This window comes from Centrocercus urophasianus, unplaced genomic scaffold (genome assembly GCF_019232065.1).
Source record: "Centrocercus urophasianus isolate 14NV4802_14NV808 unplaced genomic scaffold, USGS_Curo_1.0 seq_35, whole genome shotgun sequence".
Lineage (NCBI taxonomy): Eukaryota > Metazoa > Chordata > Aves > Galliformes > Phasianidae > Centrocercus > Centrocercus urophasianus.
Genome location: NW_024884922.1, coordinates 7917434 through 7932674, shown reverse-complemented (window position 1 = coordinate 7932674; position 15241 = coordinate 7917434). Strand labels below are relative to the sequence as shown.

General features: G+C 45.4%; 1 protein-coding gene across 8 annotated transcripts in view; it reads left to right on the top strand.

Annotated features, from left to right (window-relative positions):
• The window catches only part of NEDD4L (NEDD4 like E3 ubiquitin protein ligase), a 134127-nt gene that overhangs the window by 67076 nt on the left and 51810 nt on the right, over positions 1 to 15241 (top strand). For 4 of the 8 annotated variants that reach the window (XM_042831108.1, XM_042831107.1, XM_042831105.1 and 1 more), the window contains exon 5: positions 1563 to 1616. In XM_042831108.1, coding sequence (XP_042687042.1) covers positions 1563 to 1616 — 54 coding nt within the window. Of the gene's footprint in view, positions 1 to 1562; positions 1617 to 4821; positions 5995 to 15241 lie in introns of those variants that run through there. The other 4 variants (XM_042831104.1, XM_042831103.1, XM_042831102.1 and 1 more) reach the window with 2 other exon arrangements.

Here is a 15241-nt window from a genome sequence, read left to right as displayed (position 1 = left end):
GAGAACAGATGTAGTCATTGTAGATTGTTAAAAATGAGTGACCCATCAAGCACTGTTTACAGCCTTAGCGTTCATCTCTCTTGCTAACAGGAATATGTAAATAATTCCCATCAGTGTAGTTATTAGTAAGTGCTTTTTTGAGGTTCAGATGGGATTTCTTATCATTTTTACATGTGTTCCAGGTAGCATTTCAAGGTTTGCCAACTGGTTAATACACACCTAAACCTCTAAAAGAGTCTTTAGATAAATATTTTTTACCATTTGTATAATTTGACCTGTACCTGTTTCTTTGAGCTATGCAGTCTGCAGGCACTAAGTTCACTTCTCTGGTCCCATGCCTTTCCCAGTGTTGCTGGGATAAAGCACAGAGGTGGCCATGGCACAGGAAAGGGTGTCAGGAAGTTTTAGACTGCTGTTGTACGTAAGGACAGCTCATGCTCACCCCGATTGGTGTCCAGAGCTTCAGGAATGAATGACTGCCTCCGTAAGTCTGTCCTGGTAGACCCTGGTCTACAGCATGCTGTGTTGTGAGACAGACTGTAAGGGACAAAGTCAAATGCTTTAAAGTGAAGAACAAGAAAATTTATTCGTGTCTATCATTTTTTACTGATAGTTTTCAAGGTTGTGTCGCTCACTGTGTAGTTTTTCCTGAGAAAGAGAATACCCAAAACGGCCACAATTTGTGTTGTTTAAATTACAGATGAACTTCATGGAAGTTCTGTTAAAACATCTGGAAAATGCTAAGAATAAGTGCAAACATTAAAGTGATGCACCTTCCCTTGTGTGACAAAGTTCTCTGATCTTTTCAGAACTGAGAGTTCCTCTTCCACTCCCACAGAGTCCATTGTGGAATATTTTGTCTAAATTTCCTTATAATGACAGAGTCATGGAATTATGAAGGTTGGAAAAGACTCCAGGATCATCCAGTCCCATCATTCACCTACAACCAATATTTCCCCACTAAACCATGTCCATCCACACGTTCCTTGTACACCTCCAGGGACGGTGACCCAACCCCTCCCTGGCCAGCTTAATTAAACAAGCAGACATAGTAACCTGGCATATAAGGTTTTTCTGGAAAAGCTGTCTCTTTGCTTAAATTTGCTTCCAAGTAAATTATTTCCAGGAGATACAGTTGTGTAAAGAAGTATTAGACATGTATGCCAGACATGAGCAGGGTAGGTTCTCTGCCTTCCATTGGGTTCTCCCCAGGGATATGATCATGGGATGTCACCCACTGGTGACAAATGGGCCAGAAAAAGTGACAGATGGAGAGGCTGAAATAGAGATGATGGTTAAATTCTGAAAGAAATGAATTAAAGCTTTTGCTCCCTACATTTTAGTTGAGTTTTCCAGGTATGGAACCCAGTCTGAGCTCTGGTGTTCTGTCCAGTCTGGGCTTCTGTGTTCGTGTTCTCACAGTCACTTGAAGCAAAGGATTTATATAAATCTATTAGTTCTGTTCTGCTTGCCTTCATTTAATCATTTTATAAACTTGTGTCCATATACTGTTCTAACTGAGTGAATGAAGCTGAAATAGTATTATTTGGATTTTCTCCTAGGTAAACCCAACCAATCATCGCCTCCTCTTTGAAGTGTTTGACGAGAACAGATTGGTGAGTACCTGTGTTGGTTGTTTCCCAGAGCTGTGTAACACAGCTGATGGAAACATAACACACCGTAAAGGTGTATGTTTTCTGTTGTTTACATGGTTGAAGCATAAAAGAGGTTTACACAGACTGAAGCATACAGAGTGTCTGTTTTATGGGTTAATGGAACATTAACCACAGAAATTCGCTACTGGTTTAGACCAGAATGGTCCTCCTTAAGCTAAATGTTCTGTTGGTGGAAACCATATCATACTCTTCCTGAAGCTTCTCTGGTGTGAGCTGAAAAGCAGTTGTAGCCTTGTTATTTGAACATAAAGCAGCTGCTTCATCCCCTGATCACTTGAGCATCTCTTTCCTATACATTTTAATACTCAATCCTTTTTGAGATGGTCAGTTACACAAGACGTGGGTCCTTGAAGATTTTATTTAATAGCAAAGTAACGCTCTGCATTTTGTGTTCAGTTCTGCCCCTGGTAACACCCAACACATTGCTAGGGCTTTTAGCCTTGAAGCTCGCTTGTCTGATACAGCCACTATTACTGAGATGATAAGTCTTCCCAAAACTTACTGCATGTTGCTCTTGTTGTGATGAAGTGAGTACATTTTTCACATAGACATGCCAAATAGACAACATTCTGCATAACTGATTTTAAATGAGATGGCACGTTGTGTGGATGACTTTTAATTTTTGTCTGCTGAAAATTGGAGCACCATTTTCCTGCTCATGAGATGAGGCCTTAGATTTCTTGGTTCAGAGCAGTACACTGTCTACTGAACCTGCCTGCCTTGTTGGACTGGTGTTGTGAGGATCTTTTTTATTCCAAACAAAAATAGAAAGAATGCAATTATTGATCTCCAAAAACGTAGTGGATGCCCCATCCCTGGAGGCATTCAAGGCCATGTGATAGGGCTGGGTCCTGGGCAGCCTGGTTGGATGTCAGGCAACCAGCCCATGGCTGGGGGGGTGTGACGATCTAGTTGATCTTCAAGAGATCCCTTCCAAACTAAGCCTGTGTGGCGTGCATGCAGCTGCAAGGGTGCTTGGGGTGAGTTTGTGCTGATGTGGAGGATGGAGCAGAAGCTCATGGAAGAGGTTTCATTCTGCCTGCAGAGGGCAGTGGCATGCATGGGGATGTCCACGTGTGTCAGTAAAGAGGTGACAGCCTAGAAAAAAGACTACAGCTCGGCTGTGCACTGAGAGCTGAGAACCAAAACGTTCAGTGTACCCTTTTCTGAAATACTTTATAGGATTTCTGGGTTTCCTTTCTGTGGCACTGGCCACATACTGACCGTTTCAGTGTTACTTTGTTGTTGAGCCATTTTCTGGTTGTTCTTTGTGTGATCCTGCTTCTGCAGGCTGTAACCTGGGGATGAGGAGCTGCTGTTTCATTTCAGAAAGCGTTGTGGAACAGTTGGCCAAGGAGAACAAGTACACAAGTTTATAGTGGCAAATTTCCATCGTGTTGTGTTTACAGAGAAAGGCACTGAGCAAATAATTTCAGTTTTCATGTGAAATACTTGTTGTCAACACTTTCATGTCTTTTACCCCCCCAAAACTTTATTTTCTTCACATTCCTAAATTATCTGAGCACTTCCTCTCTGCAGTATATCCTTTCTCTCCCCCATCGGAGCAGAGGATGTATGATGCGTCTTCTTCTTCAGAGCAGAAAGAGACTGTGGATAACGGTTTACCTGAAAAATAAGATAAAATCAACAACTGTGCTTGCACAAGGCAGCTCCACAACACTGTGGCTGTGTAGCAGCTATTCGTATTTTTCTTCTTGTTGGCTCCTGGTCCATTTAAAACAATAGGGGATTGTGCTGCCTGCTGGCAGTTGCCATGTTTGAAACTTCCATTTCTCTTTGATTGGTCACTTTCTGTCTTTTGAAAGCAAGCTGCATGCAAACAGAGGTTTAAACGTCTAGACAGAGCACTGACCTGCCACCGATAGTTTGTTGACAGCACTTCTCAGAGTTCTCCTAAAGGAACAGATGTCTCTGCATTGAGCTGATCCTACGCTGTCTCTTCTTGTAGATGTGCTTTTAGCTAACCGTGCATCCCCGGCACGTGCGAGCCATTGCGATGGTGGGTGCCCTTTGGCTGTCAGGATCCCCCAGTCACCAATTTCCTGCATTGCAGTGGAGCATATTTAGGGTGTTTGTTCTGCAGTTGGATGTATCCTGTCCGTCTGTTCTGCTTCTGCGGTCTCTTGGCTCTCACAGTGTAACTGTATTCCGTGCCTGCGATCACGCCCGTGGTAGTACTGCTAACTTTCCCACTGGAGGCCGGCCAGTAATGGGCAGAGTTTCTGTGTGCTGTTTAAGACAAATCGGTACCAAACGGCAATGCGACACCCGTCCCTGGTTTTCACTCGTCTTTACTGCCCAGTAAAACTGAAAAAGGAACTTTGCCTCCTGTCATTTTGCGCGTTTCTGCTGTTTTTATTGAGTGAGAGATCTTTGCCGTGCATAGGGTTGCTTCGTTTGCTGTAATTTTTACTGATTAAAAGGGACTGCGCGGGCTCGCTTAGGCTGCGTTGCACTCATAGGGCCAGTGTGAAAGTTGTGGCTTTTTAAAGGCAAGGAGCTTGTTACTTAACCGTGCCACAAGCGCAGTTAAAATTGAAAGCGTAACGGTGCTATATTTACTCACGTTCTGCCATGATAGCCTCGTGCTGTAACACACACCAAAAAGTTAAGCTTGAAATATTGTTCCTTATTTGCACGTGGCGTTGACTTACAGCCCTAAAACCAAACCGCGGCGTTTGTGTTGTCATTAACTTTCCTGCTCCTTGTGCGAATGCGCCGTGCGGTACGATGTGATTTAGATTTATAGCGGCGCCGAGTGTGCTCGCTGCCTCGGTCAGCTGCGCTCTGATGGAAAAGGAGCAGCTGGGAAGGTGCTGTTTCAGGCTCTCGCTGGCATTAAAAAAAAACAACAGAACCCCCACTGGCTTAGATTGGAGAGGGGGAACCGGGCCACGTGACTGCCACCATCCTACCCCATGTCACAGTGTGTAGGAGCGCTGATTGCTCTTACCCAATCATGCCTGGAATGCTGCTTGCCACTTGGGCTATTTCTGCTATCTGTCGCTATCAGTGCTGCAGTGCTAACAGTTTGGCAGATGGGACACTTTTTCTTGGAGTTTATGTCTTTGGTTTTTAACTTCTGGCAGCGCCTGAATTGTTGCCGTTCTCCCTCTCCTTTTCTTCTCTCTGTAAAACCATGGCCCATCGGCTGCGGTTTCATTTTGGCTCTGGACGAAGCAACACAGCCCCCGAATCCGAGATCCTCGACCGGGAGAGAGAAGATGACTTTTTCATGGCATTCCACACTTTGCCGAGAAGAAGCAGCCCTCACGCTTTCTCCCGACACGGAGCAGATTACGGCGGAGGCAGCGATTTCCAAGAAGTGGGCTCCTTGAAAAGGAGCACCTCCATGTTTATTCCCCAGCTGCTGAACAGCATCAGCGCACGTCCCACAAGAAGCTCCTCGATGCAGATCTCTCTCCAGCGCAAGGCTGCAGATGAGTGCGCGACCCCGGAGACCCCCGAGGAGACTCCCCTGTGCAAAGCCTCAGATGTTAGGGAGCATTATGCGTCCCCCATTGAAAACCATTCCTCCTCTCAGAGCAGCCCAGAGGCGACTCCTGAGGATTCTCCAACCAGGCAGACGGAGGAGTTGGGGCAGCAGATGAATGGAACCCTTCGCTGTAACCGTAGGATATTCCGTACTATTCCTCCTAATAACCAGAGCGACGATGCTCTGTCCGCCGCCCATGAGAACGAGGCAAAGGAAACAGCTTCAGGTCTGAACATCAGCGGCGTGAGGATTCAGCATCGTGCTTCGAGCGCCGATGTGCCTCAGGTTACTCTGCTGCCCTTTGGTTCCGAGGCTCAAAATAATGCTCCCACCCCTGAGCCCCGGCGCTGGTCTCTGCAGCACGTGCCAGACATGTCAGCAAATTCGGGGAAAAAGTTCTTTGTTCTCCAGTTACAGCAGCCGCAGGCGAGTGGTACAGGTGGTGAGTATAACTTCGGCTTTACTGGGACAAAAGGGGACAGACTGGTCAGGTACCCACGCATTCAGCTGGAGAGGAGCGCTTCCTACCCCGTCCAACCACGGCCAGAGGAAATCCGCCCCGCAGGTGATGGGCGGACTTCAGAACTGCATGGAAGCGGCAGGAGCGGGTCAGAAATATCCAGAAGCAATTCAGTAGAGAAGATTCCTCAGGGGAAGGGATGCCTGTTTAAAATCAGACCAGATCAAAACACGAGGCAGCAGCACTTCCGAATCCTTGTCACCCGTAATCCCGAGGAGCAAAGTCCAGTTGTTGGTGCAGAGTGTCGTGGCACCCCTGGTCCTGCGGCAGCCAGCACCACGGTGAGTACGATGCTGAGTGTGCTCTGCTCATAACAACGTACCGAATCGCTGTGCAAAGGCTTTTAAACCTGAGGCAACTGGAGGGCTCCCTTCTTAGTGCTAGAATGTTCGCTGTTTCTCTGGAACCGGCCGCCAGTGATCTCTGTTTCAGATCTGCCTTAGCTTTGCTCTCGGCTGTGATTATGTGCCTTGTAATATTTTGAGAGCCTAACGTCACATGTTGCACATCGGATTCTTTATAATCAGAACAATCAAATGGGAAATTAAGGGATCGTGTTAATTTCGTTGGCTGGAACCTTGCTGCATAAGGCGTTCTTTGTGCACTTTGTAGCCTGAAAACAAATACTTTGATAACGTTTAAGGACAGTGCTCATGTGTGTACCTCTGTGACTTTAAAAATGTGCATCGTAGTGCAGTAGGAGCTAAGGCTGTAGAAATCCCATGGTAAGTCTAATGAAGATAGTGGCCTAGCAGGTAAGGTATCAAGAAGTTGGGAAAAAAAGAGGGTTAGGGGTTTTTTTGCTTGCTTTTGGCCTTCTCCAAGTCAAGAGCATGTCGTGTTTTTTTTGTGTGCTGAAAGTCCTGATCAAACTGCTATAGAATCAGCTTGTCACGACTCAGGAAATTGTGCTGTCAGTTCTGTTTGCTTTGGTTTTATTTTAAGGTGCCAAGATTCATCTTCTGGTCCTTCTTTTTGTAACAAATGAAGTCTGAAGTTTCATGTTTTTAAGCCATTTTTAAAAGACCAAAGCAGGAATGAAAGCGAAGGGTTTAGATTAGTCATTTGCTTAAATTGCTTTACTGTGCAATTTAACACTGCCCACTTGAGTTCCTGAGCTCAGTGATGCTGTATATAGAATAGCAAGCTCTCTGTCTCCAGCTGTGAAAACAGATTCACTGGGGAAGATCTGGGTCTTCGCTGCCTGTGTTCTCATTCTGCTGTGCTTTTGTTCAGTTAAATGCAGTATGGAGAGACAGCTGCTCGCAGCAGCAAGGCCGTATGATGACTCTGCAGCTTTCTTGTCAAGAAGCTGGCATCTACGAGCTATTCTGGTGCAACCTTCTTTTGAGCCCTTCAGTTACTATTATGCATAGAAAATCACAAATTACAGCGAAGTGTTAACAAAGATAAACACTGAAAAAGATCTTTAAACAAAGAAGTACAGTTTCACTTCGCTTTCTCTCAGCTAGCAGCTCCACAAGTAGCACACAGTCTCTTTCCTGCTAACCCAGAACATTTCAGCAGCAAACTCTGGTGTGCAGAATCTTTCTTGATTTTTCTTCTTCGTCTGAATTTCATTGGTGCAGTACATTGTGTTCTATCTCACACTAAAAATATATGTCTGGTTTTCCTACTGATCTCTGGGTACTAGCAGTTCCTGGAGGACCACCACAGCTGGCTCTATCAGTCGGTGCAGTAGGGCAGGTCCGGTGGAAGCACTGGCAGTTGGGGCAGCTGGTGGAGGTGTGCCCATAGCTTCACCCTGTGCCCCTGCAGGGGTCCTCCTGTTTTGAAAGGTGACAGACCCCAGAGTCACTTTTCTGGTAATGAGTCACATACCAAAGATGTGCTTCACTGTTTCCAGAAGAGAATTAAGCAATTTGTTCCTTCATGCTCTTGGTTTTAGTTACTGCATGAAATCAATTTGGCCATCCCTGAAGCATGGCAATTGCAGGGGCACTCACTCTGAGAGAAAGTGCATTCCTCAGTGCAAAAAAGTCAAATTCACAAAAAAATATAATAAAATGAAATTGCAGTGTAAATCTTGCGATGTTTCTCTTATTTCTAACAAGCCCAGGGTGGCTGGTTGGCAGGTCCATTGGAAGTGGAGGCAGTGAGGGTGCTCTGCTGAAAGTCTGGTGTGGTTTATGGGCATATAAACCACAGGTGTGTGCCAGTGCTGATCTGCACCTCAAGGTGCTGAGGAGGGCTGTGCCCGCAGCGTGTGCTGTGTTACACTGCCGTGCTTTAGAGCTGTGAGGGTACCACATGGCACCCTGCACTTACATGGCTTTGTGTGTACGTGGTGGATCCTGGGCCTGGGGCTGCAGGCAGCAGCTGCTGCTGCCGTATTTATCTGCAGTGAAACACTCAGCGCGCGTCGGCAGTTCTGCTGCTCCTGAGTGGTTATGGCCATTCTGTGTCTGCTGTCTGCAGTGTTGTAGGGCAAGCAGGATGCATTTCATAATGAGTTGTCAGAGAATATTAAGAGACACGCTTATGCCCAGTTGTCTTTCTTGTGGCAGCATGCTTGCAGACTCCTTTGACTGCTGTGATATTTTACACGCTGTGTACATATATCCTGTGGCTCAGAGCAAACAAACTGTCTGTAGCTTGGGATCTGAGTGCATATCTCTGTCTGTGGGGAACCCTTCAGAAATCCAAAGTATTGGATGGTTGTTTGGGACTGGACAAAGGCATCTTTGTTGTTACTGAAAAAATGGAAAGTGCTTGATGTTGTGGTAGTGCTGAGCTGCGTTCAGCTGGCAGACAGCACAGACAAGTCCTGGCTCTGCCAGCCCACATTTCACAAGTCGGCACGTATTTTCCTTCCTTCCTTAAAAATAATGTTGGGATGAGCTTTGTTGTGAGCGCAGAGTGCTCTCCTGAAGGCAGTAGCATTGCTTCTTGCACTGTTCTGCCCTTTACTTACACATCGTGCACCTTTCACAACTTGGTGATGTCTGGGATGTCAGCATTTTAATGAAGCCACTCTCATGTGAAGCCACTGCCTTCAGCTGTGGCCATGGTGAGGTCCGTGCCTATCAGGAGCAGTTCTCATCAACAGAGCACAGGTTGCTCCTGAGTGCAGAACACTACACTGGGGCAGAGCTGCAGGAGCCCTCCCGTGAAATCAGCAGTTAGCAGCTGACAGTTAGGTGACCACAGTGCTGTTGCTGATGAGGAAAATCTTAACTCTTACATAATAAAGTGCTTTAATGCCTTGCTATATGATGATGGCACACAATGTCTTTTGACAGTTGTTTCCTCTGCAGAGGAAAGCTGTGAGCTTCTCTTAGTTCTGCTTTTCCCCTCACCACTCTCCTTACTTGTGATACCAGCTTAGTGTAAGTGCCTGCTATTAACTTCTTACCACAGTGCTTCCGTGAATTGGAAAATAATTCCAAGATGACAAAATTTTGCGAAGGAAGGTAGCGACCCACGCAGTCAGATGCTGCTGCTGCTCTGACGTGTCAGCACCATCCTCGGTTCTGTCCCAGCAGAAGCACTGTGAGTTTGACCTCTCTGACCAGTCACGCTGTGGGTTATTCATCACTGGTGTAACCTGAGGGAATGCATGTCCATGAACCCACTGATCGAAGCGGGGACTATTTGCTGGTGTTCAGCTGTGTTACGAGGGTAGCTTATAATGCTGAATTGAGTCTGTGGTAAAGACAGACTTCTCTGTGTAGGAATAGAAGTGGATGTCTGAAGAGCACAGTGCTTGCAGTGACTTTCTTTCAGTGAAGCCATACAACAATATTTCTGCCGCAGTTTGACTTCAAATTAATATCACATCTGTTAGAACTTACGTAAACGTGGATGGATCTCCCACGAAAGCACAAATAGCTGAGCCATCAGTGGCATGTGTTGACAGCAGTTTGTCAGAAAAGAGATGTGATTGTGATGTCCAGTATCATGTATTGTCAAGTAAAGGGGTGAACGGGAAGAATGTCAATTAACTTTTTGTGAGCTTGTATTATTCCCTATTTTTGGTCAGAAGCTGTCGCCACACAGTGCTCCACATGCTTGTAGTCTATGATGTGGAAGTCTTGGGATGTTTTTGCTTGACCCAGAATCAGACAGTTGAAATACAGTCTTTATTTAGTTCTACACACTGGAAGAGAAAGTTCAAATATAAAATACAGACTAGTTAATGAAAACAAGCTTTTTTAGCTTGAGTACTAATTCTGTAGTCAGTCTCCAGAATTACGTATCTTTCAGGACAGTTGTCAGTGACTGCTTTAGTAATTTTGCTCCTCTGTATCATTGCCACGTGGGTTATCAGTGATATTTAAGGAAGAAACTTCCAAATCACTGCATGGCATGAAAGTCAGTGAAATAAATGTATCATTTACAGTCCTTCAGGGTTGATGGATTTGCTTTTGACCCCATCTGTAGGCACTGCTTCCTCCGTGGTTTTGCTTTCCATTTGTTTCAGATTTCTGGATCCCTTTGGGTTGTGACAGTTCCACACAAGAGTTGGCAGAGCTATACCAGGGCTGTCCATGCTGTTTTATGACAGTGAGAGGCAGATCAGGAATAAATACTGTGTGTTTTACCATGGAATTTGCAAACCATGGGACATTTGGGTTAGGATGAAAATTGCTTCTGGGCTGTATTTGTTTTTCTTTCATATGCAAACTGATCTGTGTGTTTCAGTGAAACAGATCCTTCCATGTTTTGGTGTAAACTATGGTAATGCCTTGAAAATCTCTTTCCTGAGATGGTGCTGGGACAGTAAGTGGGTTATGTGTTGCTGATCTTCACAAGAAAAACTGGTGGGAATATTTAAAAATAAAATAAAATGAAAGGGAGATTTCTACCTCCCACTCCCCCTCCCTCATTCAAGGAACCATTCAGGAGGTTCTGTTTCAGGATCTAGTGCTAGCCCAGTCCCTGGAGGAGGGAAATCCCAGTTTTCCTTTTAGTGCTGTCCTTCACACAGTGCTCAGTGCACAGCGTAAGGTTCCTCATCCTTAACTAGCCCCAGGCTGATACTTCTTGGGACCTGAGACTCATCCTAACTACACCAGCTACCTCTGCTCCTCTGCTTCTACCCAGTGTCAGCACGGCATGAGACGTGGGGAGCTCCCAGCAGCACTCTGCTCCCTGTGCCCCACCTGAAACCCCCTGGCACATGGCTGCCCTGTCCTGCTCTGTGTCCCTGGGCTGCCTGCCTCCTCGCAGCAGCTACTGAGAGCCACGTGGTTCGATATGGCAGGCACCAAGGAAAGTCACACTGTTAACTGCTTACCTGCTAAATTATGTTGTAGGGGTTGCATAGTGAGGAATTAGAGCTTTTTCTGGCACAGAAAGCCGAAAGCTGTCTGAGTCCCTTCGTGGAACCTGGATCAGCACAACTCATTGGACACACACAGTGGCGGATGGATAGTGTGAGACGTGCTCTGCTCCTCAGAGGCTGCTCTGCCTTCTGGTGCTGCACACAGCAATTCCATCCTTTTACATCCTTTGTCCAGATCTGGAGACTTCCTTCAGGGACTGCTGTCTGGACCCTAACGGGCATTTCTAGAGCAGTAATGATGCTACCTGCCCTAGCTAGATGATTACATCAGCTCAGTGAATAGAGCTGTGAAGCTCTGCCCTGGGCTTTCTGCACCAGGAGTGCAGATGGCTGCAGTGCCTCAGTGCTGTGCAGATGGGAATGCTTTTGGCAGCTGCAGGTGGGGGTGAGGCTGCTGTTCCCCTGGGGCCACAGATTCTGTGATATCCTATCTAGCTGTGGGAAATTTACAAGCACATTTAGGATGTCTATATTGTGTATCTACTTCAGTCACATAGATACACAGTACAGTCAGGAATTAACCACAGTGTCCTTACCCATCCCCAGAGATTCATGGAAAATTGTTCTGGATTTCATTCTTTGTTGGCTTTCTTGCTGCAGGCTGTATCATTCAGTATTTCTCTGTAAAGTAATCAGGAAAAAAAAAATCTTGAAGAAAAGAGCTGGAAATAACATCACCTTTGGTTTCATAGCAGTAATAAAGTACTTGCTCCTACATGGAAATTTGTATGCTGAATTCCAGTACGCAGTGATCTCTGTAAAGCTGAGTTTATAAGGCCCACAATTTACAATGGAAATGCTGACACAACTGTAATGCTGGAGGTGCCAGCCAGGGCACTGGGCACAGAAAACCACCCGTAATAAAACAGATATGGTGTTAACTGCTTTTTGCACTGTTCAGCTGCTTGAGAAAAGAAATTGAGTTGAAGTCACACGTTTTGTGACTGTTGTTATTCACACACTGTCCTAAATCCAAATTTCTCCCATTGCCTTTGTTTCTGGATTAAAACTTGTTGCAAAATGTATTGCTGCATGCATCCATCTAAAATCTGGTGCTTTCATCTTCTTGCTTTGGTTTGCTTTTTTCATTTAAGAGGATGGCACTATTTACTGTTCTGTGCAGAAAAAATGATGTTAATAAAGCCAGCAGTGTGACTGTGCAGCTTTCTGCTGCCAAAAAGAATGAATAAACACAAAGGAAAAAAATTCACCTTCCCTCTCTTCAAATCCTCTGCTGCTGTGTGCATCCAGCTGGGTGCTGCGCTGCCCAGGAAGTGTGGGAAAAGCAAATTCTGAGGCTGAAGACCTTGGTAAAAGGTCCCCAAAGCAGCGTTGCTGTCCTCAGGTGTGCAGTGTGCTGCCTCTCAGCCTGCAGCACAGCAGGACCAGTGTGCACAGTGCTCCAGGAAGGAGATCAGCAGTGTCTTCACTGGTATTCTTAACCCTATTGCTGAGAAGGAATTTGCACTCCCAAAGAGCAGTAGCATCCTTGACAAACAGAGGCAGGGCAACAGCAGGTTGTGTTGTCAGCATCAGTTTTAGTGTTCAGCAGATCGCTGGAAACAACACACTGGGGCATGTCTTTCAAATGCTTTTATTATAGAAAGCTGCTTCAGCATTAGAGATATTTGTCAAATATCTCTATTTGAGATATCTGAATCATGCGCCAGGGTAAGTTTAGGTTGGATATCAGGAAACACTTCATTACAGAAAGGATTGTTAAGCACTGGGATAGGCTTGCCTATTCATATATCCTCCCTTCCCAGGGAGGTGGTTGAGTCACCATCCCTGAATGTGTTTAAAAACCATTTGGATGTGGTGCTCAGGGACATGACTTAACGGAGGGCTGTGAGGGTACTATGGTTAGGTCGTGGTTGGACTCGATGATCTTTAAGGTCTTTTCAACCTAAGTGATTCTATGATAGAATGGCCTGGGTTGAAAAGGACCACAGTGCTCGTCCAGTTCCAACCCCCTGCTATGTGCAGGGTCACCAACCAACAGACCAGCCTGCCCAGAGCCACATCCAGCCTGGATGCATTTGGCCAACAGTTGTCCTCCACAAGGAGTCAGTTTACAACAGTTCATGATTGCTTTTATCCAAAGGATTTTCTGCTTTGAGCTGTTACTAATTTATTTCTGCTCCATCTGTAAGCAAAGCACACATATCCACATATGATTTTCACAGAGGGTGATGAGGCACTGGCACAGGTTCCCAAGGAGGCTGTGGATGCCCCATCCCTGCAGGCATTCAGGGCCAGGCTGGATGTGGCTCTGGGCAGCCTGGGCTGCTGGTTGGTGACCTGCACAGAGCAGGGAGTTGGAACTGGATGAGCACTGTGCTCCTTTGCAACCCGGGCCATTCTGTGATTCTGTGATAAGTTTATAGCAATGTTATCTGAAGAAGTTATATTAAATCAGTTATTTTAAATATTTCCATGCTTCTAAATAAAATTCAAAGCATCATCAAAGTCAAGAATTACACCCACTACATTCTGCACGTATCCTGGATGTCGACACACACCCCACAGCTCATGTTTTGTGCATTCTACCAGTAATATCCTTATATTTTAGTACATCTGCAATGAAAAGTCTTTCGGTTACAAATATCCCAACCATTTAGCTCAAATCTGCTTCAAGCGTGGTGTAGTGTTACCAGAAGACATTCACTCGTTTCAGATTCAGTGTAAATGGAGCAGAACTCTGTTGCTGGCGCAGAACCTCCTCCACGTGGCTCTTCTGAGGATCAGGAAGTGGGGCTGCGGAGCACCCGTGTTACCAACACTTCATTATTTTTAGAAGCCCCATCAGAGACAGCTTGCCAGCATGCTAAATTATTATAAACACAAGTGACCCATACTTACTGGGAGTGACTGTAGTGAGTTTGGGGATGCAGCTTGCAGTTATGTAGCAGTGTGTTTATTCTCAAGCAGCTTTTCAGAATTCAGTAGGCTGTACTGTGTGTTTTGAACGCTGGGCAGAACATCTTTCTGAATGCGTGAATTGCAAGATCTGAGCTTTTGCAGTTTTCTCTGCATTTTTAAGTTAATAAAAAACAAAACAAAAAAAAACCCACATGAATATGCTCATGCTCCAAAGCACTGGTAGGAGCTCTTGGTTGCCTCCTTAATGCAGATCACCAGCATTTCTTTTCCAGTTCAGAAATTTCACAAGATACTCTGTGACCTTTTAACCTTCGGTCTTCTTAAGGAGGAGGTGAAGTTCAACACAGAGATGTCCTCAGATGCTAGTTGCATTAGCATTGCATCCATGTAATGCACCTGGTCAAACATCACTTGTTGCTACACTTGGATTTTGCAGCAGAGGAGATTTTAATAGAAGTTATTCCTTTTTTTCTCTCAGGAGCAGCAAATAAGCTGCGTGTGGTGAATTTCTGGCCTTCCAGGTCTGTATTAGTGTCTTACACAAGCTGTTGTGTAGTGTCAAAAAACAAGCTGTTTTTTGTCCAAAGTTAGGAAGAGTTTGTAATTTGCAAAAATTAAGTATGATAGATGAAATGAATGGATTTCTCCAAGTGAACTGCAGTGTGTATAAATGGGAATTTAGGATCTTTTTGCCAGAGTACAATCTATGATAGGCAGTGGAAGCATGCAGTGCCACTGTTCCCCAGTGCAGGGCTTGCGTCCCTTCACAAGCACACTCGATAAACCAAAGGATGTTTGAATCCCCAGCAGCGTGGTGCTGCATGTTGGTCTTCACTTATTGTAAACCTTAGTTGACAGTAGACAGTTTTTGTATTGCCAGGGCTTCATCTTCTGCAACAGATGATGCTATGCAGGGATCTGAAATCCGTGTAGGATGTTAGAACCAAGATCCAGTTCTCAGGTACCAACAGTGCTGTGTTAAAGAAGCCTGTTCAGGTCTTCATATAAACTGTCTTTGTGGGAAAATTGCCCACTGGCAGACAGGGCCTATTTTGCAGAGATCTGGAAGGCTGCCTCCCTCAAATTGTCAGTTTGTCACCAGTGCAGCTGGTTTTCAGGTGTTCTACAGCACATGAATGCAAGTACACACGTGGGGACTGTATTTTGTTTTCTTGCTAACACAAGTTGCAAGATAAACATACATGTAAATGTATACATGTGTAAATGTGTACCTACTAAAGTGGGGGTGAAATCCCCAACTGATTGCAGAGCAGTAATTCCAGCCCAGGTGCAATGCCAGGCAGAGCAGCAAAGAGCCCTTTTAAAAGGATATGGAG